The 27,181-nt window shown below is 39.8% G+C and overlaps 1 protein-coding gene across 3 annotated transcripts in view; it reads left to right on the top strand.

The window, feature by feature from the left end:
• The first annotated feature begins 7,487 nt into the window (after positions 1 to 7,487).
• Positions 7,488 to 27,181, top strand: part of LOC149181251 (ATP-dependent DNA helicase 2 subunit KU80-like) — a 277,596-nt gene continuing 257,902 nt past the window's right edge. For all 3 annotated transcript variants that reach the window (XM_089416527.1, XM_089416529.1, XM_089416528.1), the window contains exon 1: positions 7,488 to 7,689. In XM_089416527.1, coding sequence (XP_089272653.1) covers positions 7,648 to 7,689 — 42 coding nt within the window. In that variant the 5' untranslated portion in view covers positions 7,488 to 7,647. The remainder of the gene's footprint in view (positions 7,690 to 27,181) is intronic.

The raw sequence follows: 27,181 nt of genomic DNA on the forward strand, positions 1-27,181 counted from the left end.
TGAGAAGAAGACAAAAAATAATATGATTATCACAGTTTCCAGACTGTAAAACAAAACAATCATAAGTATGAAAACCTTCTAAACTACGTTCCAAAGATTCAAGGCAATATACTTAAGCTTACAAAAGACACTGATGATTTATTGATTAGAGGGGATTAGCTAAACATACAATTCATTAATCCATTCTCTTAATAGATGATCACTTTAGGAGTTTATAGGAATAAATTGAGACATAATTATTCCTACCTAGATATCTCTATAAGTCATAAGCATATGAAGAAAAACATAATGATTGATAACTGGAAAAACTTACAGGATAACACAAACTGTGTAAAACCAAATTCAAAATCCTCTGCTTTGTATTAAGGTTCTAGAAAGACTGAGTACATCAAGTGTCTAGAAAAGCTTCCTTCAAAGGTGCAACCAGGTTCAAAGTAGAATGAACAGTCACTACTTAACAAGCAATGAACAATGAACCTTGAACCCTTAACAACTCGAGAAGAGAGTTATTTATACAATAATGAAACTAAGAAAATATCCTAAAACTGATTAAGATTTATTCTAGGAAAGGAAAGATCTTCATACAAAAAGATAGGGGCAACTATTGAACTGATTCTTGCTATCCCTTTTATTTAGGTTATGGTGGCTTTGTTATTTGATATTTTTCCCTTTAAGTTACTTGATTGTTTGTATCCTTTACGTTGGTTGATTCCTTCATTTGATCTTTCATCTAATACTCTTTAAACTCTGTGAATATCCTTTGACCTTGCTAAGTAGCCTTTACTATGTTATTTTTACCTTTACTGTGCATTTCAGGTTTTTACTATGTTTTTCAACAGTAAATCGTTTTAGATTTATGTTTAAGGGTAAAGTGATTTGATATGATCTTCATATTTGTCTTCTAATTGCACGCAGACTTTTCTCTTTGTAAGCCTAGAACAGGAGTTTTTACCTGCAAAACAAAGAAATTGTTAAGAAAAACATAGGAGACAGAGAAGGTCATCAATGGCTTTGTTGAGCTCGAAAGAATATTGGAAGGAGTTCAGAGCGTATCGGAAGGTAAAACAATGGTTTTATTGGTCGCAGAGGCTTATGGAGGTTTCATTGTGTAAACGGGCGAAACAAAGCAAGATGGTGATTTTTACGTTTAAACGGAAAAATAGTTTACTTTTTGAAATATGGCGCAAAGTGAACAGTGGCCATTTTTTCATTATGCGGGAGTTGGTTTTGGTTTTCATCTCACCGCTTATGAGGTGCGGCCAGTTTTTGGGACGGGTCACCCGATATAATTTAAAGCCTGACACGTAGCAAAGGGGAGGTCGATGGAATACTGCTTTTTCGGGCGGGTAATGCTCAAACAGAGAGCCAACCCAAAATCGCTGAGGGTCATTGGATTTGAATGCATTTGATCGGATAGTGGTGGAGCGAAAGAGCAACGCGGAGGTAAGAGGAAAAAGCAATGGGGCCCAACAATTAACCATGGCGGTATGGCTTTATTATGGTTTAAAAACTGAGAATAGCGGGGTTTTATGGTTAAATAGAGGTTTAGGTTGGTTCTTCATTTAAATCATAAAAACATTTTAACAAAGAAATCCTTCGCAAAACACGGTATGGCGGACTTGAAATAGTATGAATTTGGACGGATAAATGACGTCGGGTCCGGGTTCATCGCATATCACAATCGCAGTTTAGCGAAGGAAGGCCCATCGCAAAGGAATGTGATAGGGGCCAGACGCGATGTGGAAAATAAATCATGGATAATACTGCGTCGGGTCCGGGTTCCCATCGCATATCGGAGATCGCAATGGCGGAGGGTGTATGTTTCAGCTGGGACTTGCGATGAGGGGCGGATGCGAAATGGCAATGGATTATGAAATATATTTGCGTCGGGTCCGGGTCCATCGCGCATCACATATCGCAATGTGGAGGAGAGTGCATGCATGTTGAAAGGTTTGCGATCCGTCGATATGCGATATTTTATGGAATACATAGTTTTATAATAAAACTAATGGTTTCAGGATATTTAATAAAGGGAGTTAATAATATACGAGAAAGGACTTTTAGGGGTTTAATACTCTAAGTTAGCGTTAATATGAAAACATGAGCGGAAAGGGGAAATACACTAAGTATAATGCCTTTTCGTTAGTTATTTGCTTTTCACATATATACATCAATACTTAGGCTAAACATCTGTTTGTGGGTTTTTTGGGTAAAAGGGGATTTAACATGAGGTTTTCACTTTTCTTAGGCAAAAAGGATTTTAACCTTAGGAAAAGGGGTTTTTTTATGGAAAATGAATGAATATTAACTGTATGAAGGTGGGAAGGGGAAATTAGTAAATATAGGGACGAATGGGGATGAGGAAAGTTAATTAATTGATCTTGTAGACCTTCATTTGCTTTCTGTAATTGCCTCATGGACATAGAACATATGGTAAAACATGATAAATGTACATTTTGTCCAATCAATCATCATACTTATGCAACCTTTCTTCTACTTACCCTTTGCTTATCCTATCATTTTTTCTTCACTTAATGGGTGCATTTAAGCTAGCAAACCCCTTTCCTTTCTTTTTAGAACAAACTATCTAATTATAACCTTATAACATCCAAGGGCTCAAATTAAACTGATGAACACTTTATTATTCTCTACCTAACTACTGATCTGCCAAGATTAAACAGTTTGGCCAGATCTTTATTCTCTAATTATAACTCCAAATTTAAAGCATGAAGTAGTCAAGATTAAACTATTTGACTGTCATGGGTTGTGGCATTTATGAAAAGCTGCACACAACCATTATTTTGTGGAAAAAATAGTAGTGGCATTTAGACTTGCTCACTTTTAGAGTTTATTTGTTTTCTTTTCTTTCTAACCTAACATTTTCTTTTTGTCTTGATTTTTTTAGGACATCTAACCTAACATTTCCTTTGATATGGACATCATCATCAAGATATTTTCAAAAACATTTTATTCAATATTGTTATGTCCATACCCTAACTTAACATTTTTTTTTTCACTAATTTATTCTATCTTATCAAAACCAAAAAATGCTACAAGAGGGTGGTGGTAGCTCACCCTCCCCCCTGTCCTCCTCACTCATTCTCGATCGTCACCCCATACGAAGATATTTGAATATATATTATATTAATAGTTATATGGTATTGTGTTTGGAGAAGTAAGGATATCGATGATATTGAAAATATTATTACATCTAAATTTAAAGAGAATTTGTGGTGTGATAAATACTTAGAAAATAAAATTAACTTAAGACATCACAAGGAGGTGGTTAACCTTAATTTAGAAGATTAAGAAAATATCCCTTAGGCCACTAACACAATGAATAAAATCAACATTCTAAAATACATACCAACTCCTATGAGTTAGTGTTGGACAATTTCCAAAACAACGCGAGATGTAATAATATGCCATCTTTGTGACACTAAGAGTGTTGAAGATGAAAGACTTTTTCTCTTATAGTGCCTTGCATACACCCAAATTAAAACTCAATTTGAAGATATATTTTACAATACTGACCTTCTTAACTTCCAAAATCATTGAAACCATGGTAATCTTGAAACACTTTTCTTAATGCCTTTTAAGCACATAAATAGGATTTTAAATAAAATTAGGTAATCTTTTACCTTTAGTTCAATAAACCAATTATAATTTCAATGAATGTAAATAATCCTCATCATCATTACTATTTATGTGAGAAGATATATAGCTAGTACCCCCTCCCTCAAACACACACACATATAACAGAAATAGTAATAATTGTATTGAGAAAAATTATATCTATTATGTAGTTTTATGTAAATATTTTTTATAATTTAATATTGAAAAAAACTAAAAGTTGTAATTAAAAAAAATAAATTATTATTATTATTTTATGATAATTAATAATAAGATAAAAATGTAGTTATCCTTCATAATTAGGTCCAAACCTTGGATGTGATGAGTATTTCTTTTAATGACTTTGAGTTTTATTCTCTACACAATCCGAGCCATGTATATTCCTCATATGAAATATACAAATATTTCTTATGAAAAATACTATAAAAAAAGAGTAAAAATAAATCTTTTTTCTAACTTTTTGAAAGAATAAATTATGCCTTTTGAGTGAATTTTTTTACAAATATTTCTTCACATTTATTGGTTCTTTTCACATATATTTTGGAAGCATCATTACAAATATATAACTAAGTGATATAGTATGACATGTTATAAAGATAATTACTTTGAGAAACTAACCAAAAATTTCAACAAAACATATAACAAATACATATAATCCCAAACCTCAAATCTCTTACAATAAGTTTGAATCACTTTATTTCAAACTTTATATATATATATATATATATATATATTAGATTTATTTGCAAAAGGAGATTGTGTTTGTACAAAACGGTTTAAAAAGTAGATTCTTCAAAACTATACTTTTATAGACCCTTCTTAGTAATGATTTTATTTTAGCTTGGACACTTACCAATATAAATAAACAAAAATTACATGGAGGTCTAAATGTAATTTCTCTGAAGAAAATCTCTCCAATCTTACAACACTTTGTTTTCATAAGAGCTTGCTAATCTACCTTCCTACTAAAGGATGCTTCTTCCTCATCTAGAATTGCTTTAGGAGCTGGAACATTTAGAACAAAGGAAACCAAAGGGGAAGATAAGACTCAATTGTTGATGACTTTGAACCTGTTGTTGAGATGGAGGGACGTGACTCTGCCATTTGTCTTCTAAGATTGTCAATATCATCGTCCTATTTTTATATCAGGGTTTCGTGCTTTATGGTGATCTCCATGGTGGTCATTAGTTTCGATATTAGCTGGTCAGTTCTTAGTTGGAGGGCCATGAATTATTGTTGTAGCTCCACCATGTACTCTTCACTTGCTGACACGAGTTTTGATTACTTCTTGTCATGTGTTGTCATGCTGAATAGTGCATGTAGTCAATGAGATTGAAATTAGTGTGTCACTACCACCTTCTCTTGTAAACATTGAATGGGGGATTGTGTTTTCTACCACATAGTTTCCTTTTTTGTCCCATTAACTTTGTAGATGAACTCCATTGAAATAAAACCACGGAAGGCAACTAGGATGGAAGACAAATGCCAAAACCATAGTAATACCTTTGCCACCTCTGCCTACTATAACGAAATGACAACCCATTCGCATGAGTGCATTGCGCACTCCCAACAATTTGCATGAATGTGAGATGATGTATCCCCTTTACTCCAAACTCAGAGTTGTGAACCTCCCATGCTCAAGAGGGCATATCACTTGTGCCAACATTTATATAGAGTTATCACTACACTCCATATTGGTGATGAGGGATGGAGTATCACCCAACTTAGCCTTCCTTAAAAGCTATAGGGTCATTCCACTAACCATCCTTAAATGTTGTGTAATCATTCCATATACCGGGAATTTGTTCCACCTCTTATCTAGATTGCACACTTTGCATGTTAGCTTGAAACCACATGCATCCATTTCATACATCATGGAATTGGGCATGGATGTGTGGTTCCTATATCCTCAAGGTTTATGGGGTCACTTTGTGGCTAGATTTTCCAAAGCATTTACCTCTGAGTTTAGTTCGTGTAGAACATGGATTGCCTTATGTTCTAGGATTGAGCTAAGCCTTGACTTGCTTCTCTTGTATATTAGTTGTAGCTTTAGATCTTGTGGTCTATTGCTAAGTAAATGATATTGTTTGAGTCCCCGACTATAATTAGTGTGTGAGTTGGGAGGTTTTTGATTAATCAAATACCATGGAATAAGGCATATTATAAAGCTTGGTTGCTTGATGCTATGCCTACACTCTAGGAGTAAGTTGTTTCAACTTGTCTATCAAGCCTACAGATTGTCCCACTTCAGCCACCCTTTAATAATTAATAATTAAAGGGTAAGAGTGTATTAAATAATTAATATACATATTATTTTATGCATAAAGTTTAATATAAATTGAACAAATATTACCAATTAAAAAATAAGAATAAATTAAACTCCATTTTCAAAAAAAAAACAACAAAACTACAAGTTGAATAAATGTTGTAGGGAAGCTTAGTCTCTGTCACTCAAGTTAAAAATTATGCTCTGGAAATAACTTGCATACAAAATTATAGCATACTTGGTCAATGCCAAATTAATAGTGGTAATAGGAAAATCTAACCCTATAGTCTAGCTTTGTTAGGAAATAAGAAATTGTGATGTAAAGTGGATAAATTTATTTCTTGCTAAGGGAATTGCATAAATTATGTGGGTAGTAACCACTTGTAAGTCTACACATTTACAATTTTACTCCCACATAAGTGGTGAATGAATGAATACATTTTTAATGATGTCCACCAGACTTCACAGTTTAAGGGACACCCAATAACAACTTAAATCCTATCCCTATTCTTTTTCATGTTGTCTCTCCTATTATGAATCTTGAGTAAGGAACTCCATATTTTGTGAAGTCTTGCCCCCTCAAAAAGTTGGCTGATATTGTTCACCTTTAGGTTGTTATCAAACTGATCATGAATATCTTCATATGTTGCACATTCTTTGATAAAATGGCCTTCTGGTTCTACCACTCTATGTTGCAAATAATGCAAGTTCTTTCTTCCCAATCTAATCTATCTTCATATGTTGCACATTCTTTGATAAAATGCCCTTTTGGTTCTACCACTCTTTGCTGCAAAAAATGCAAGTTCTTTCTTCCCAATCTAACCTTTAGGTTCTTATCAAACTGATTATGAATATCTTCATATGCTGCACATTCTTTGATAAAATGCCCTTTTGGGTCTACCACTCTTTGCTGCAAACTATGCAAGTTCTTTCTTCCCAATCTAACCTTCAGGTTGTTATCAAATTGATCATGAATATCTTCATATGTTACACATTCTTTGATAAAATGCCCTTCTGGTTCTACCACTCTATGTTGCAAAAAATACAAGTTCTTTCTTCCCAATCTTCTTTACAACCAATTTCACATCTTAACTACTAATAAGTATATGCTATTTACCTGAGTATGAGCTATTTTCCATGATTTTATTTTTGGATGGTTTTACTGCAAAACATAAAAATAAAAAATCACCACAAAACAAAAATCAAATATGAATATTGCTACTTTATAGCACCAAATACGTGACGTAGTTATCCATATAGCATTATATTGTGAAAAAAATGTAATAAAACCTTTAAATTATAATCTTATCAAATGTTTAAAAAATTTATTTTTAAATAATATTGAAAAATAAATATTTATTTTTTAAAATAATCTAATATTAATGATCAATTTCAATAGAGAAATAACAAAAAGCCAAAACCATTAATGATCAATTTCAATAAAGAAATAACAAAAACCCAAAATCCCAACTAAAATGAATGATATTTATCTTCAACGAAAGTAAAAATAATCTATAAAACCACCTGAAAATAAAAATAATATATAAAACCAGCCTCTCTCCTTTCCACCTGTCTATAAATATGTAACTTACGGGTGAGAACTTACCTTGCAATGTGGAGTGGGGCGTCCTAATGGTAATGCAATTTCCTCCGGTGAGTTCAAAAGGAGGCAGAGATATTTAAATGCGGCGAGTGAGTGGGCTGGAAAGGAATCTTGCGCGCCAAAAGGACCCTAAAGCCTTCTTCACATGGCTCCAAAGAGGTGGAAGGCTCCAAAGACGTGGAATAAGGTGAGACCCGTTTTTCTTTGTACTGGTTCAAACTTGAAGCCGCGTTCATGGAATTTCATGCAAGTTTGGAGATGAAAATGCAATCTATGCATCTATGTTTTTGCTGAAAATAAATTCAACCATTCGAATAATATCTGAAGGTGGCAAACTTACAGAGCAATTCCAGGATCAAATTGGTTTTTGATCTCCATGACTTAACGCAGTTCAGTCCTTGAGTAAACCTGACATGAACATTAATATTCTCTAATCTTAAACAAAACCGCGTCCCAACTAGAGATAATAGAGGTTACAATGCCAGAAAACTTTAATGTTTTCGAGACAATTCAAAATACCCGGCACACAGAATGTCCATCTCATCACACCGTATGGACAGTGGACATATCGTGCCTCCCAAGGACTTGCTTAGAGACCAGAGTGATAAAATAAAGACGAAATAAGCGGAGATGTTTCGATTATATCCTGTGCGTGAGGTGGTGGGGTACTTTCTGTCACTTTGGCTGCACCTTGAGCCAAAACTTCTTCCAACCAGGCTGCGAGACTTGGCGCAGGTCATTTTCTGTCAATTTTTGGTATGTTCTATGGTTAAGAGCAATTTACTTCAATTTCTTTATTAGCCCAATATCAATATCCAGTTTAGCAATCACATCAGCATGATAGTAAAATGCTGATAGAACATAAACATAAACCGTAGAAGACAAGCCAAGACAAGAGGACATAAGATGTAGCACTAACCAGCGACAAACCCTTGATCAATTCTTTTTATATTCTTCAATAGTTCAGCAGAGAGAGATAATAGAAATTTACAAATCTGATAATTTATGGCAGCAGCAGTAAAGCCCTAACCAGAAAAGTCAACGCTGGTAAAAAAGGGCAGAATTCTTCTTCTAAGCAGCTCGGTCAAACCCAGTCAACTTCGGCCTCCAACAACAAACCCAAACAACGATTTCTCATTGAAGAGTGATTTGGATTTATTGGAACATGTTGATGTACTTTTTGATGGGCAAAATCTCTCTCTCACAAAGAAAGATTTTTTGGGTTTTTCCCCTTGTGGGTTTTGCAGTTCCGGTTTTTCTGACAGTTCCGGCTTTTCCAACAGTGCTGGTTTTTTTGGCAGTTCCGGCTTTTTTTGCAGTTCCAACTTTTCCGGTTTTTTTTCGCAGTTCTGGCTTTTTTGGCTTTTCCAATAGTTTCGGCTTTTCCGGTAGTTTCGGCTTTTCCCGCAGTTCCGTCAGTTTTGGCTTTTCTGGCTTTTTCAAAAATTCCGGCTTTTCCGGCTTTTTTGGCAGTTCCAGCTTTTCCGGCTTTTTCCGCAGTTTTGGCTTTTCCGGCTTTTCTGACAGTTCCGACTTTTCCGGCTTTTCTAGCTTTCTGGATTAGGACAGCGTTATCCCTTAGGATTTCTCTTCCAATTAAAACCCAAAGACAATAGAGAGGAAGAGATCCCGAGTGTGTGTTGAAATGACTTGAAGTCCTCTATATTTATACTAAAACGTAGATGATGAATAGACATGTCTATTGGGCTTTTGAGCCTACTCAAGTTGTTTGTCGGCTTGATAATAATTCCATAATCAAAATAAATTCATAACTCCATGAATACTTATCGGAATCAGATGATCTTTAGATCAATCCTACACCTCTCGATTTGAGGGATCCAATAAAAATAGCAGCTGCCATAAATAAGCTGACCCACATGGAGTTTGGCCCTAGTTGCCAATTTCAACAAAAGTCAACGCTGGTAAAAAAGGGCAGAATTCTTCTTCTAAGCAGCTCGGTCAAACCTAGTCAACTTCGGCCTCCAACAACAAACCCAAACAGTGATTTCTCATTGAAGAGTGATTTGGATTTATTGGAACATGTTGATGTACTTTTTGATGGGCAAAATCTCTCTCTCACAAAGAAATATTTTTTGCGTTTTTCCCCTTGTGGGTTTTGCCATAGCTATGAGCCTAATCTTGGTGTCTCTTGTCTCTTGCCTATTGCCTATTGTTCATTGTCTATTGTGATCTCTATTTACTGCTCTTATTGAAGAATCAGTGGTTGAAGTTTTTCATGTATAGCTACTTGTTGATTAAAGTATAAAGAAGGAACTGATTGCATCAATAGAAGTAGTTATCAATTGTGAAAAACTATTCTAGTCCTAGCTACACTAGAATTTCAACATGGTATCAGAGCTTTGGTGAAGAAAAAGAGCAGAGAGATCATCTTGAAGAGCACTTGAAGGTATTGAAAAGTTTTTGGGTTCTGTCATTTATTGTGATCAACAATTGTCATCATGAATGCCTCCTTTATGAAGATTGAAAGCAAGCTTGAAGGAGCCACTAACTATAGAGCTTGGAAGATAAGGGTTATGATCATTCTTGAAAGGAACAAAGTCTTGAGAATTGTTACAGGTAAAGTCACTGAATCATTTGATCAAGCAGGGAAGAAGAAGTATCATGAAGATGATATTTTGGCAAGAAGCATTTTATTGGATTCTGCTAGGGATAATTTGATTCCCTATATTGTTGAACATAAGAGTGCTAAGGCTATGTAAGATGCTATCATTGGGTTGTATACTATTAATAATGTGAATCAATCCATCAATCTAAGAGTTCAACTTCGTAATATCAAGATGACAAAGAATGAGACTGTGGCATCATATTTTGTCAAGATATCTCAAATTAGAGACCAACTCAAAGCCATTGACGAGGAAGTATTTGATAAGGAATTGGTAGCTGTCGCTTTGGGTGGTCTCCCTAGATCTTGGGACTCATTTGCATTAGGTATTAGCACAAGAGAGAATGCTCCAACCTTTGACAAGCTATGGGCAACATGCACTCAAGAAGAGTCAAGACTCTATTCTAGAGGAGAAATTGAAGATCCAAGTATAGAAGCATTTGCAGCTCATGCAAAGGGAAATAAGAAGAAGAAACCAAATTTTGGCAAATTCCAAAGAAGTGCTGGTAAAAGACAAGGTCCAAGATTTGCTTCAAGGAAGGATTCTACCTCTCATAGAAGACCTCCTCCTCCCTCTCCAAATAGAAGAGATAGAAGAGATAGAAGAGACAACAGAGATAAAAGAGATAGAAATGATCTAACAAATGTTCAATGCTTTTGTTGTCAAGCTTATGGTCACTATCAAGCTCAATGTCCTTAAAGGAATCGAAGAGATGACTGTGAAAGGGATGATGATCATAAAAGAAGACATCATGGATTTACTGCTGATCTAAATGAGCCATCATCAAAGAGAAGGCATAGGAGATATGATTATGAATCTGAACACTCACTTATTTGTGCTCTAATACGATCCAATGAAAATCATGATGAAATTTGGCTTGTGGACAGTGGTGTGAAAATTCTATCACTGCAGCAACTGATTTACTTTTTCTACTTATTTCATCATAAGTTATTCATGAAATTACTTCAATAAACATTAAAATAAATACTGCTGCAGATATCACACCATAATACAGAAACAAACATATGTACACATTGACACAGTTATTTTGGACTAATGTCCCCGGAAAAACCCAATGTGGGAAAACCGGTGCAGCAAGGGAGGATTTTATTATTCAACAATTTTCTTGTACAACAGGGTGCCAAATTGGCTTACCCACAGATAGAAAAACTTCCAACACTTTTTTAAACCCAGTGTAGGCCCTACTAACCTCTGCTACAACTTGAAACCCTCTGCGTCAGCCTAAAACCCTCTGCGTCAGCCTACTGAGGCTCTGCATAGCCTCTCTGGGCTTCTGCGTCACTCCTGCAGCCTCTGCGTGGATGACGCAAGCCCTTTTGGCTCTGCACAGTCTCTGCTGCCTCTGCGTGGCTTCCTCTGGCTCTATGTTTGCCTCTTTTGCGCTGATCTCCCATCTCTCTATTCCGTACTTGCTGCCTCCTGATTGCTCTCCAGACCACTGGTTCAATTTCTCAGCAAACCCCGCTCCAAAAATTGGACTGACTGGTCTCCCTCAGTGTATTCTCCAAGTGCCCCTCAAGCCTCCTCTTATACTTTTTTCTGTTGACATCTCAACGGCCGAGATTAAGTCCATAATCAACGGCTAAGATTAGATTTGGCTTGATCCATGTCTTTTGGAAAATTCTAACACAAATTCATATTAATACACATTAATATTTTATTTTCCCTAAGTTTAGAGTTAGGGACTCCATTAAAAATATTAATTATTTTAATATTTCCTGATCTGTTTAGAATCTGCCCAAACCCTTTTTGGGTATTGGAGATCTTATGTCTCCACCAAATTTCGTGGCTAGAGCACATCCGATGCTACCCCAAATCAACACTGCCTCTTAGCAAGGACTGTGCTCTAACAATACTCCTCACTGAGTATTACTTTGATCATTCGACATCAGTACCTGTGCTGATGCTAGGCCTTCCTACCCAACATCCTCTGCATTGTTACCTCCTGTACTGCTGCCCATGACTCTACTACTGCCACTGCTGCATCTATACGACAACTCCCCCTGCATCCGTGCTGCTGCTAGTCCTTTCTCCCAACACTGCATCCGCACTGCAACTTCCTCTGCATCTCTGCTGCTGTTGGTCCTTTCTCCCAACACTGCATCTGCACTACAACTCCTTCTGCATCTGTGTTGCTGTTGGTCCTTTCTCCCAACACTGCATCTGCACTGCAACTCCCTCTTCATTCGTGTTGCTAACACACTATTTCTGAAAGGGGTTCTTTACCATCCCCATCTTTTCCCCGAAGTAGTCAAATTTTGACTTTCCAAGGGCCTTGGTTAGGATATTTGCCACTTGTTCCCTTGTAGGAGTGTAGCTCAACTGTACAGCGCCTCGTTGGACACAATCTCTGACAAAGTGACACCGGATATCAATATGCTTTGACCTATCATGAAATAGTGGATTCTCAGAGAGTTTGATGCAACTTTGATTATCACACATGATCCTGGTCGCCTCCATATTTCTTCTGAATAGGTTTACCAACAATTTTCTAAGCCATATGGCCTTACATGATGCTGTGCTTGCTGCCATATATCCTGCCTCAGACGAGCTCAGAGCCACAAACTTCTGTTTCCTACTGCACCAGGAGGTTATTCCTGATCCAATGTTGAAACAGTACTTAGAGGTACTTTTCCGATCCACTGAACTTGCTGGCATGTTGCCCAATCTGCATCAGTAAATCCACTCAACCTGATATCGTTCCCCTTGTTGTACAAGAGCCCATAATCAACTGTTCCCTGTAAATACTTGAGAATGTGCTTGGCTGTTGCCTAGTGAGCCCTCTTTGGTTCCACCATGAACTGACTGAGGGTGTTGACAACGTAGCAATTATCTGGCCCGGTATTGACTAGATACATTAGGGACCCTATGAGCTGTCGGTATAGGGTGGGATCAACATCCTTGTCTTCTGATGCATCAATCTTCTTCCAGTTGGTGATCATTGGTGTAGCCATAGGTCTACAGTCTCCCATCCCTAACCTTTACAGGATTTCTGTAGCATACCTTCTTTGCCCAAGGAAGATTTCTTCTTTCTGCTGCGAAACTTCCAACCCTAGGAAATAGTGCATTTGTCCCAGATCCTTCATATTGAATTTTATGGCTAGATTCTTCTTGCAGTCTTCAATGAGTTTGGATGATCCTGTCAGGAAGAGATCATCCACATATAATACTTATATAAGTGGCTCGCTCTTTATGACCAGATAGTAGAGATTCTGATCCGCGTCACTCTTGACAAACCCCATCTTCTGCAAGTAGCATCATAAGTATCTTGGCATCATGTCACATGCATCCATGCTCATCTCTGCCTGTCTCTGCTCATCTCACGCTGAACATTCTCGAATCTAAAGAGGAAGAATTGCTACTGGGGAGCTCTAGCTACCACCTTAATTTATCACCATCGGGGAGACTCAACTATATGAAAATTTCAACATTGAAATCCTATTGCAGCAACTAGATTAAATTCTACTAACTATAAATTAACTAGCAATTTATTTGCTATGACAAATATTAAATAAATCACATTGCAACCTTCACAAAAATACCGTGGAAAATAAAAGCGTTGGAAATTGAGAAACTGACGCACACACAATAAGTTTGACACAGTTATTTTTGGACAAAAGTCTTGGGGAAAAACCCAACTTGGGAAAACCGATGTATCAACTGAGGGTTTTAATTATTAAGCAACATTGAGAACACGTGAATACAATATATGGATGCCCAACTGGCTATCCAATTAGCAAGTATCTGACAAAAGTAATTAGAGAGAAAAATTCTCTCACTCCAGAAGCAATCTCGACATTGGCTCCTCTAGAAAATCTAGCCATCCAAACCCTTGCACAAGCCCTCTGTGCAGTCCTTGCGCTGCCTCTCGTATGTGTGGCTTTTTTCAACCTCTGATCAAGCCGTCCTCCCTGTCTTTGCTACTGGAAGTGAATCTTCAAGCCTCTGGAAGACTTTCCCAGCCTTTGGAAGCTGAATCGACTTCCTCTCTAGCTAAATCAAACTGCTTTGCTGAAGCTTTTGTGCAGCTTCTACGTGGATTACTTTTGCCACTTGTTGCTGCCTCTCCGGATTTGGAAAAACTTCCTCTGGATCACTATCCCTGCCCCTCTCTATCTCTGCTTCCCTTCTCTAGCTTGAACTCTTCTGGCAACTGCTGTTGCTCTTTGAAAAATCAAACTGCCCAAGGAAATCGATCTCAAGTGTGTGTTCTCCATTTACCCATCAACTTCTTATAATCTTCTGTTGGGACTCCAATGACTGACATTAAAATTTAATCAAGGGCTAAGATTATTTCCTAATCGATCCATATGAGTTTTTAAATGATTCACGTCTTTCTCAATTAATACTGATTAATTAACCCCTTTTCCTAAGTTAGACTTAAGAAATATTAAAAAATAGGCTAATAATCTAATTGAGACACTTCTAGGTGGAATTTCCAGAAACGGTTTCTGGGTTATGGAGAACTCCTGTGTTGTAGCCTCTCCACAAAGTTTTGAGAGTAGAACACCTATGAGGCTACAAAAACTAACACTACCTCTTAGCGAGGAAGGTGTTCTAGTGCTGCACTACTGCTACAACACTCTGTCTCTGTATCACTCTCTGTCACGCTGCTGATGTCTGGCCATTGTGACCTCTTGCCACTGCCCACCAACTATTGCGTAACTCTAATGCTGCATCTGTGCGACTGTTGACACTGCTGATGCTACTGCCAACTTTGCATCTGCATTGCAACTCCCTCTCAACTATTGTTGCTTCTCCTACAACTACCGCAACTAAGAAGAATTCGTAATACTGAATCAATTGTCTCTGTGCTGCATTTGTCTCTTGAGCATTTGATTGCTACTAGCCTGTGCATTGTCCATTGAAGAATCTGCGTTGTTGCTAACTTTGCAATTAACCACCTGTTGTGTTGTCAACATTGCATTTGCGCTCCTCAACACCTGACTGCAACTAGTCTGCAACGGTCACTCGGGAATCTCACTGCATCAACTGGCACTGATCCATCCTGGTACTGAATGCTGTGGGCCCCTGTAGCAAGGTAATGATCCATGAGGAGACACCATTAGACGCTCACCTCGATGGACCCTGGCAAACCTCTACAACTTTGAACTCTGATCTACTCATACTGCTGCTGCTACTGCTCTGTTGCTATCTCAACACTACTCCTACAACTACTACAATAATGAGTCTGATCTCCCAAGATCCTGAAGCACTAGCTTCCATAGGGTTGCTCCCTTTGAAGCTAGACTCCCATTAAGTCTCAATCTCCCTATGGGAAATCTCTCTGCTCCCTCTTGGCAACTCGGATTGTCCTCTTGCACTGGAACTAGATTGTGTAGCTCTGTGCTGGGAATCTTCTGGCTAGAACTGCACCTGCATACTGCAACTGGGCAATTCGCATTGCCTGTGTTACTGCATCTAGCTCTGCAACTGTCTCAAGTGTACTGACCGCAACTAGATTTGTAACTCTCATCTAAATGATTGATAACGCCTGCTGACACTGAGTCTGCTACTATATACTGTGGGCCCTTGTAGCAAAAGAGATGGTCCTGTTGCAATAATCTGGAATTGATCTGATTGATCTCCTTGTTGCAAATGCGTTGGCCCCTGCCCATCTAGCACACTGGAGCCTCATACTCCTCCTCCACCTGGATTTGGTGCCCCACTACCTCCTTTCAAGCCTTGTCCCTTATTGGGACCTTTCTTCGCTTTGCAACTCGTACTAGACAACTTGCACTTCCTTCGGGACCTATCTCTGGCAATTGGAAGTCGATCTATTGCCTAGATCCCCATTCTGGCTAACTCACTCGTATGACCTCCTCTAGCAATCTTGTATGTACATCTTTGGAAAGCTACAAAATTTGTGAAACTCAAATACTGAAGAAATAAACAGGAATCTCCTCCCTTTATTGCTCGACTTCCTGCATTGCTACTCGCATTCCCTCTCGGAGTGAGAAAATTTGGATTTCTAAACTAGAAACACTCTGAGAGAAATTCCCTCTGTGTGTGCACTTTCTCTTCCACCTGACATTGAATCTGCTTTAGCAAATTGCTGCAAACCCTCCTGTGCCGAAACAAGGAATCTGCTTAGCGAAAATTTGAGCTACAATTGCCCCTATGCCTGCTGGAATTACTCGAACTGGCATGCCGATTTTTTTCTGCAATCTTGCACTGAAAAATCGAACTGCCCAACAATTTGTACTTCTTGGCTTAGGCTCTGTGAAACACCCAGAAATTCATCCTGCTGCTCCCTCTGAACAACGAATTTTTGCTTCTGCTTTTGAGCTTCCCCATCTTATCAATCTCGCTATGATACCATGTGAAAATTTCAACACTAAAATCTTATTGCAACAACTGGATTAAATTCTTCTAACTGTAAATTAATTTACAGTTTATTTGCCATGGAAAATATCAAATAAATCACACTGTAACCTTCACAAAAATATTGTGGAAAACAAAAGTGCTAGAAACTGAGAAAATACTGGCACACACTCAATAAATTTGACATAGTTATTTTTGGACAAAAGTCCCTGGAAAAAGCCAACTTGGGAAAATTGGTGCAACAACTAAGGGTTTTAATTATTAAGCAGCAGTGAGAAATTCAGAATACAACCTATGGATGCCCAACTGGCTATCCAATCAACAAGTATTTGACAAAAGTAATTAGAGAGAAAAATTCTCTCACTCCACAAGCAATCATGGCACTAGCTCCTCCAGAAAATATGGCCATCTGAAACCTTGCGCATGCCCTCTGCGAAGTCCTTGCACTACCTCTCGCACGTGTGGCTCTGTTCAGCCTCTGATCAAGTCGTCTTGCTTATCTTTGTTGCTAGAAGTGACTCTCCGGGCCTCATGAATACTTTCTAGACCTCTAAAAGTTGAATCGACTTCCTCTCCAGCTAAATCAAACTGCTCTGCTGAAGCTTCAACGTAGCCCCTGCGCAACTTCTTCATGGATTACTTCTGCCACTTGCTGCTGCCTCTCCAGATATGGACAAACTTCCTCCGGGTCACTGTCCCTGCCCCTCTCATTCTTTGCTTCCCTTCTCTGGCTCGAACTCTTCCGGCTCTCTGGAAAATCAAACTGCCCAAGGAAATAGATCTCAAGTGTTTGAAGTGTGTGTTCTCCATCTACCCATCGACTTTTTCTTATAATCTTCTGTTGGGACTCCAATGGCCAAGATTAAAACTTAATCAAGGGCTAAGATTATTTCCTAGTCGATCCGTGTGAGTTTCTAGATGATTCACACCTTTCTCAATTAATACTGATTAATTGATCCCTTTTCCTAAGTTTAGACTGAAGAAATATTTAAAAATTTGCTAATAATCTAATTGAGACACTTCTAGGCGGAATTTCTAGAAACGATCTATGGGTCATGGATAACTCGTGTTTTAGCCTCTCCACAAAGTTTTGAGACTAGAACACCTCCGATGCTACAAAAAATAACAAGTTACCACCCAGAATCATCATTATCATCATCGAGAAGCCATAGCTACCACCCAGAACTAGAGATATGGTCGAGATCAAACCTACCCCAAAGCATAGGCATCACACTCTATTCCAAAGTCCTTGGCAATAGGTGAGATAAACTTACCGGAGGTAAGGATCAAATCCTACCCTATTATCCCTGATCATCCATCTTAACCCTAAAGAGTCAAATGGTAGAACACTTGGGAAAGATCCACCTACTGCAAGGGGTAGGGATCACACTCTATCCCAAGTCCCTCATCCCATTGGCCAGATGGGGAAGTTATCCCATAGAGTGGTAGGACGCTAACTGGGGCATATTATGACTAGGGGAGGGCTTAGGTCTCTACACCTTGTTGGTCAGAGGTCCCTCATCCCCCGGAGCTCATTAGCTCCATTCCTCACCTTGAGAGCTCAACCATGGGGGAAGAGGATTGCTCAATGTTCTTAATCATCTTAGACCCTTATCCAAAAGGGTCATCTCAACTAGTCCAAGCTGCTCTCTAAAGACCAAGAACTTCCCTTTTGACAAAGCCGTGGTGAGGATATTGGCTGTCTGCTCATCTATTGAAATGTGTAGGAGTCTCACGACTCCTCTCTGCACCATGTCTAGGATGTAATGATATTTGATCTCAATATGCTTGGACTTGTCGTGGAACACATGATTCTTTGACAAACAAATCCCACTCTTCTTATCGCAATAGATAACTATCGTGTCCACGACCTTCTCAAATGGCTCTCCAAAGAGCTTCCTCAACCAAACTGCTTCACAACTTGCTAGGTTGGCTGCAACATACTCAACCTCAGTTGTGGTAAGGGCTATAGACTTCTGCTTCCTACTCATCCATGATATCATGGTGGATCCCAGACTAAAACAACATCCAGAAGTACTCTTCCTATTGACAACACTGCCAGCCCAATTTGCATCTGTATATCCAACAACGTATCTCAGTCCAATGTTTATAGCCCCATGTAGATATCTCAATACATGCTTGGCAGCAACCCAATGTACGTGGTGAGGCTCGACCATAAACTGGCTCAAAGTGTTGACTGCAAAACATATGTCAGGGCGAGTGTTCACAAGAAACATTAGATCACAAACTAGTTGTCTATACTCAGAAGGGTTTGTTAGGTCCGGTCCGGTAGCCTCTCTGCATAGCTTCTTGAAATTCATCTCCATAGGTGTAGGCAAGGACTTGCATTCTACCATGCCAAATCTCTCTAATAGTTTCACAACATATTTTCATTGTGAAAGGAAAATCTCGCTTGGTCTTTGCCATACTTCTAATGCCATAAAATAGTGCATTAAACCAAGATCTTTCATCTCGAATTCAGTAGCCAACTCCCTCTTACATTCAAGAATGAGAGGGTGTGCACCTGTCAAGAATAAGTCATCAACATAGAATACCAAAATGAGAGGCATACCTTGGTTCACTTTGAAGTACAAGTTTGGATCGACACTACTCTTTGTGAATCTCAACTTCATCAAGTAACTATCTATGCAGACGTACCATGCTCTACCAGCTTGCTTCAAACCATACGATGTCTTCTTCAACCTGTAAACATGTGTCTTTTGATCCTTTATTTCAAATCCATGTGGCTGCTCAGCGTAGACTTCTTCTTGTAACATGCCATGAAGGAATGCTTTCTTCATGTCCATCTGATGAAGGGTCCATCTTTGACTTGTAGCAAGGGAAACTTTCGAATGAATGGTGGTGTGTTGAGCCACATGAGCAAATATATCATTGTAATTTTCTCCCTCTTTTTGGGAGAATCCTCGGGCCTCAAACCTTGCCTTATATTTCTCAATACTTCCATCAACTCCATGTTTGATCTTGAATAGCCATTTTGAAGTCACCACAAATTTTCCCTTCAGTCTCGGCACAACATCCCATACGTCATTCTTCATAATTGATTTGTATTCTTCAGCCATAACATCCTTCCAAACTTGTTCTTTCACGGCTTCTTCAAAGGTGTGAGGCTCAACTTGAATCATATTGCTCATAGCTACCACATATCCCTGGTACCTGCATGGCTTCTTGCTCTCTGTAAAAGACCTTGCGGGAATGTGTCTCCCGACATCTTGTAATGTGTCACGAAGCTAAAGTGGTCTGTTCCTGCAGGGGGATCACATGGAGGAGGATCCAAAGGGTCCATAGGCTTCATGGGATCATTAACAACGTCTCTCTCATATTTAGGGACAAAGGGACCTTGCAAAATATCCATTTCATCATTCTTTTTCTTAGGTGGAGGAGGCAGAAGAAGGTCCCTTGCTTTCCCGAGGGCAACATTTCCATCGAATATTACATCCCTGCTAATTTCAACCTTCCTTTGATCTTTATATGTTGAGAAATCTAGAGCATTAGCATTAGGTGATTTCTCTTCCATTAAAGACTGCTTGTGAATACCTTTTTACTTCTTTAGATTAAAATCTTCTTCTTCTTAGATAATTAGTGTTCTTCTTCATCAAACAGTAACCAATGCATGCACATAAATCGACAAGTGACACATAATGTGGGCTATCAGTCAGGGCCAAAACCTCTCACTCTTTGAGAGGAAAACCCGCACAAATTCTTCTTATAGAGATTCCAATTGACGAATACCAAGACCAAGACCCTTGACCTGTTGATTTGTGGTAGCATCAGATGTGCTCTAGGCATGAAAATTGGTGGAGAGGCTAAAGCACATGAGATCTCCAAAACCCAGAAATCGTTTGGAGAAATTCTACCAGGATGAGGAGATATTAAAATAATCAATATTTCTAATGGGGTCCTAAGTATAAACTTAGGAAATTAAAATATTAATGTGTATTAATATAATTTTGTGCTAGAAGGTTCCAAGAGACGAGTATCAAGCCAAATCTAATCTTAGTTGTTGATTAGGGACTTAATCTCGGCCGTTGAAGACTCAACAGGAAAAGTATAAGAGGAGGCTTGAGGGTCAGTTGGTGAAACACCAAAAATTGATCAGTTAGTTCGATTTTTTGAAGCGGGGTTTTGCTGAGAGAATCGAACCATTGATCTGTTGCAGCAAGGGGCAGTTCGGCACGAGGCTGAGAATACATAGCTGAGAGGCAAAGATAGTGCCAGAGAGAGCGTAGAGCCTGGGAGGCTGACGCAGAGGCAGCTGGGGCTTACGCAGAGGTTGAGGTGGTCAGCGTGGGTGTCGCAGAGGGCCAGAGGGTTGACGCAGAGAGCCAAGAGGTTGATGCAGAGGCATCAGTAGCTGCGCAGAGGCTAGCAGAGCTGACGCAGGGCCAAGAGGTAGTGCTGGATACTTTCGTGGGGCAGACTGGAACTGAGAGGGTGACACAGAGTAGTGGAGAAGCTTGGAGCAGCTTTCGCTATCTAGCTAAGAAGCTGCCGTAGTTGCTGTGGGATTGATCATTTGGTGACTGATTAGCCTGAATATCTGTCTCCAAGGAGAGGTACTTCTGCCGAGGGCATTCTCTGTTGGGTGAGCCATTTCTGGCACCGTAGTTATATTAAGAAAATGCATAATAATAAAACCCTGGTATTTGCTGCACCGGTTTTCCCACATTCGGGTTTTTCCGGGGATGTTTGTCCAAAAATAATGGTGTCCCTTGTGTGATTGTCTTAGTTATTTCAGTTGCTAATCTGTATATGTGTGAAGGCTGCATTTGTGTTTATTTCGGTATTTATATTCATAAATAACTTGTTAATGGAATGAACAAGTAGGAGATAATAAGCTAGATAATGCAGTAGGGATTTCTGATGTGTCAGACTCAGAAATTCCATATGGTATTAGAGCGTTGCAGATCACAGGAGGACTGAAGGCACTAACAGTAATCTGAAGAATTTGCAGCAATAGCAGCGGTTCCGAGAGACAACGCCGTTCTAAAGTAGAAGCAGCTAGAGAGAAAGTGACGCAGAGACTGCATCATCATTACGAGCCAGGAGGAGGGTCAGCGCAGAGGCAGAGAGGGGCAGATTATAACTACGCAGTGCCTGGTCATCTTTCTCAGCCAGGAAGGACCGATGCTGTGGCCAGGAGGCGCAATTTCAGCTGTTGACAGGATTGCGCAGAGCCTGAAAAGCTCAGTTTCTTTGGTTGCCGGGGCTTGGGGAGTTGTGTGCAGATTGTGATTTGAGGAGCTGGTGGGGTGTTGTTTCTGTCAGTACATAATAGTGCCTAAGGAGATGGAACCAAGGTAGAGGGAGTCACTACCTTGACGGATTTCTAGCCAAGAAATCCAGATCCGAGTTGCAGTTGCAAGGAGGATTGGAGAGGAATGGTTCGACAACTGGCCAGAGGATTTCCAGGAGGGAAATCAGGGCTTAGAGGGATATTTCCAAGAGGGAAGTTGAAACTCAGAGGGAGTCCAGAAGAGGAGTTGAAATGGCAGTGAACAAACTGAGGGATCAGGATAGGTTGGACAGGGCTTCCAACTTTGTTATCTAGAAGGCCAGGATCTTGGCAGTCCTAGATCGACATTGCATCAATGACTTTGCCTTGAGAATCGTGGCTATCCCGATCGACCTAGCTGAGAATGAGAAGCACGAGGATGCAATGGCGAGGGCGAAGTGCATGATCCTAGACAGGGTCAAAGATCATGTCATACCACATATTGCTGAAAAGAACACAACAAAGGAGATGTGGGATACTTTGACGACCTTGTATCAGGGCACTTCCGTGTAGTGGAAGATGCTATTGGAGAATCAGCTGTGGTCGTATCAGATACAGAAGGGAGAGTAAATAGATCCATTCCTTCTCAGGTTGCAGGAGATTCACGACCAGCTCACTTCCGTGGGGTCTACATCGGATCCAGAATTTATGGTTAGCATTGCCTTGAATGCAGTCTCTGAGGAGTGGGAGACATTTGTCCAAAGTATTTTGGGCAAGGCTACTGTTCCAGGTTGGGAGGAGATGTGGGCAGCTCTTCGCCAAGAAGAGATCAGGAGGATGACCACGGCAAGGAGTAGTGGCAAGGGAGGTCAAATCAAGAAAGAGGAGGAGGATGTGGCTCTAGCATCTGCGGGACAACAAGGGAAGAGGAAGAAGAAGGGCATCTCCAAAGTGAAGTGCTTCCACTGTGGGGAGCTGGGACATTATGCATCCCAGTGCCCCAGGAAGAAAAATAAGGGAGAGGCTTCCGATTCAAAGGCTACTCCAGCTAAGGCGGAGAAAGAGGTTGAGACTGATGATGATTGTGCCATGAGTGCTCATGCACCTCTATAGAAGAGGTGGGGAGACATTGAGTTGTAGTCAGGAGTACTACATACTAGGGGCAGGATCCTTGAGGTGCCCAAACTCTTGGATCATATCCGGCTATGGGAGCCCTCAACAATAGTAGTAGGATGACAGGGGTCTAGTGGAGCAGCAAGGCAGTGCTTGAGTGCAGAAATCTGAGGCAACGCAGTAGAGGTTGCAACAGTGCGAGAGGCACAAAGGTGTATGCAGTAGCGCAGTGGCAACAGAGGAAGCACAGGATAGCAACAGAGGTAGCTTCAGTTTCACAAGGCTTCCAGACTGACTGGGATGTCAGTATCTGGGAGAAGTCAGTTACCTACTTCTCGGTAACTGAGTTGCAGTGCAACAGTTAGCAGTGGTAGTGCTAGGGGCAGCATGGGTAGCATATTGAGAGGGAGCTGCAGTACGGATGTAGCAGTGGCAGTAGCAGTGACAGTGTCGTGGGCAGTAGTACAGGAAGCAACAGTGCAGATGATCTGAGGCAGCAGGCCAAGCATCAACACATGTACTGGTGCGGAAGATCAGTGTGATGTTTCCATGATGAAACATTATTAGAACACATTCCTCGCTAAGAGGTAGTGTTGATTTGTGGTAGCATTGGATGTGCTCTAGCCATAAAAATTGGTGGATAGGCTAAAGCACATGAGATCTCCAAAACCTAGAAATCGTTTGGAGAAATTCTACCCGGATGAGGATATATTAAAATAATTAATATTTTTAATGGTGTCCTAAGTATAAACTTAGGAAAATTAAAATATTAATGTGTATTAATATAATTTTGGGTTAGAAGGTTCCAAGAGACAAGGATCAAGCCAAATCTAATCTTAGTCGTTGATCAGGGACTTAATCTCGGCCGTTGAAGACTCAACAGGAAAAGTATAAGAGGAGGCTTGAGGGCCAGTTGGTGAAACACAAAAAATTGATCAGTTAGTTCGATTTTTGGAGCGGGGTTTTGCTGAGAGAATCGAACCAGTGATCTGTTGCAACGAGGGGCAATTCGGCACGAGGTCGAGAATACATAACAGAGAGGTAGAGATAGTGTCAGAGAGACAACGCAAAGCCTGGGAAGGCTGACATAGAGGTAGCTGGGGCTTACGCAGAGTTTGAGGAGGCTAGCGTGGGTGTCGCAGAGGGCTGACGCAGAGAGCCAAGACGTTGACGCAGAGGCATTAGTGGTTGCTCAAAGGCTAGCAGAGCTGACTCAGGGCCAAGAGGTAGCACTAGAGACTTTCGTGGGGAAGTCTGGAGCTGAGAGGGTGACTCAGTCCTTACCAGAGTGACGCAGAGCAGTGGAGAAGCTCGGAGTAGCTTTCGTTGTACAAAGAAGGCGTTGTCGTAGTTGCTGTGGGATCGATCATCCGATGACTGATTAGTCGGAATATCTGTCTCCGAGGAGAGGTACTTCTTCCGAGGACATTCTTTGTTGGGTGAGCCATTTTTGGCACCCTAGCTGTATTCAGAAACTGCATAATAATAAAACCTTCATATTTGCTGCATCGGTTTTCCTGCATTGGGTTTTTCCGGGGATGATTGTCCAAAAATAATGGTGTCCCTTGTGTGATTGTCTCAGTTATTTCAGTTGCTGATCTGCATATGTGTGAAGGGTGCATTTGTGTTTATTTCGATATTTATATTCATAAATAACTTGTTAATGGAATGAAAAAGTAGGAGATAATAAACCAGATAATGCAGTAGGTATTTCTGATGTGTCAGAGTTAGAAATTTCCACATGACCTATTAGCCACTCCAAGACCAAGACACAAGTCCTCTTGACAATCACTCTTCTTCTTGTCTCCTCTTCCACTTTGACCTTATTAGCATCAGCGAGATCTTATCACTGTCTTCACACTGAGATCTTCTTTACTGTGAGATCTCCTTGTTGTCAGAGACCTTGCTTCATATGATGTCACTGTGTACTTCTTCCACGTGATACCATTAGTTCCTTCCGAGCCTTGATCACTCCTTCCTGTGATGACATCGAACCTTGCTCACTGTGGTTTCACCAAATTCCGTCTACCCTCTCTGCTTTATTCCACACAGTGATCTTTGCAAGTACACTGAACTATAGCATATATATATATATATATATACATATACATATATATCATTGTCCGAACTACTGTCTCGCTGACATGACACCGAACCGTACTTTACCAAGCTTACTCTTGCAATTTGTCCATTCGAACTCAGAGGTAGATCCGAATTTCTGTTGACTGTCTTCACACTGAGATCTTCTTTACTGTGAGATCTCCTTGTTGTCAGAGACCTTGCTTCATATGATGTCACCGTGTACTTCTTCCACGTGATACCATTAGTTCCTTCCGAGCCTTGATCACTCCTTCCTGTGATGACATCAAACCTTGCTCACTGTGGTATCACCAAAATTCTGTCTACCCTCTCTGCTTTATTCCACACAGTAATCTTTGCAAGTACACTGAACTATAGCATATATATATATATACATATACATATACATATACATATATATCATTGTCCGAACTACTGTCTCGCTGACATGACACCGAACTGTACTTTACCAAGCTTACTACTGCAATTTGTCCATTCGAACTCAGAGGTAGATCCGAACTTCTGTTGACTGTCTTCACACTGAGATCTTCTTTACTGTGAGATCTCCTTGTTGTCAGAGACCTTGCTTCATATGATGTCACCGTGTACTTCTTCCACGTGATACCATTAGTTCCTTCTGAGCCTTGATCACTCCTTCCTGTGATGACATTGAACCTTGCTCACTATGGTTTCACCAAAATTCCGTCTACCCTCTCTGCTTTATTCCACACAGTAGTCTTTGCAAGTACACTGAACTATAGCATATATATATATATACACCAAAATTCCGTCTACCCTCTCTGCTTTATTCCACACAGTAATCTTTGCAAGTACACTGAACTACAACATATATATATATATATATATATATATATCATTGTCCGAACTACTATCTCGCTGACATGACACCGAACTGTACTTTACCAAGCTTACTACTGCAATTTGTCCATTCGAACTCAGAGGTAGATCCGAACTTCTGTTGACTGTGGTTGGCTATAAATAGAACCCCGTTGTCCCTTCTTCATCTGAGCTCCGTCCTGTGATTGCATACGAACTTATCATTGCCTCTGTTTTCCCAAAAGTCTCAGACACCCAAACTTCAGAACTGTCCTAATGCGAGGACCCTAGCCATGTATATATAGTAGTTCGTCTATATAATAAGCTAACATGTGCATTGAATAGGTGTATCTTTATTTAGGAGAGCCGACATGATCTTTTACTTCGTCTTGAGGCCGACATGAAGAGGACTGTGTGCTTGTCGTTGGAGGGATTTATAGACTCATATACAATTGACACATGCCCAAGAAGGGCTCTTCATACATGATATTGACTCTTTGACTTTAATGACAAATCCTAAGGCTCTCAATGGGAGCCATCTAAATAAAATCTCTTGCTCATGAAACCCATGAAGCAAGCATTACAAAATAATTTTATTTTCTTCTTTACATCATTTACAAAAGTCACAATTACATGTCATTATGAAGACCGAACCTAGTTACACTTTTCAACACTCCCTCTTAACTAGGGAGGTATTCATAATGGTACTTGGTCATTCTCAATTTGAAGAATTTCTCATAAGAAGAGTTGGACTGGTAACCCATCTGTCTAGCATCATATTTAACCAACATTGTCACATAGCAAGGCCTTGACTAACAACTCTATCCACATGATCAAAGCACAATTCTGGCGAGACCAATGATTTATAGACACTATAATCATTGTCTCTCAAGGTACATACTCCACCCGGGTGTTCACCAAGTATGACCTTCCATTGGACTATTCTTATCTTGGGTAGCTAGTCCTTAAAGAATAGCTGTCAACTACGACTACTCTTGCCCTATATTATCCTCAAAGAGCATCGAATGCCAGATGTTTACCCAATCCTCCATTCTGTCTTCCTCGGTGAAGACCAAAATGATGTGTCTATCTCTCCCTCTCAATTAGGGAAAACATATCAATTCCTAAGCTCCCTCTTGGCTTAGGAATTTCCAAGTTTCTTCCAAGTAAGAAACTTGTTTTCAGGGTCCCTCTTAATTAGGGACCTACAACAGCTGCTTGAAGAGCTCCTTCCTTCGATGTCATGAATTTCTTTTTCAAGGAGTCTTCGTCTTTTGTGGCTTCTTCATAGGGCACAGACCATCCATCACTTTCATCCATGGGTCAGTCATGCCATTATTCCTTTCATCAGAAAGTGATCCATTAGTCTTCATCTGGCCTTGCTTCATATCACACTGCTTCCTTTGGCAGACCTGCATAAACTCATCTATATTTTTGTTCAATAAGAA

The sequence above is a fragment of the Pinus tabuliformis genome, chromosome 3_2 (assembly GCF_031772625.1).
Source record: "Pinus tabuliformis cultivar Carrire ecotype Pingquan chromosome 3_2, CPIR1, whole genome shotgun sequence".
Taxonomy (NCBI): domain Eukaryota; kingdom Viridiplantae; phylum Streptophyta; class Pinopsida; order Pinales; family Pinaceae; genus Pinus; species Pinus tabuliformis.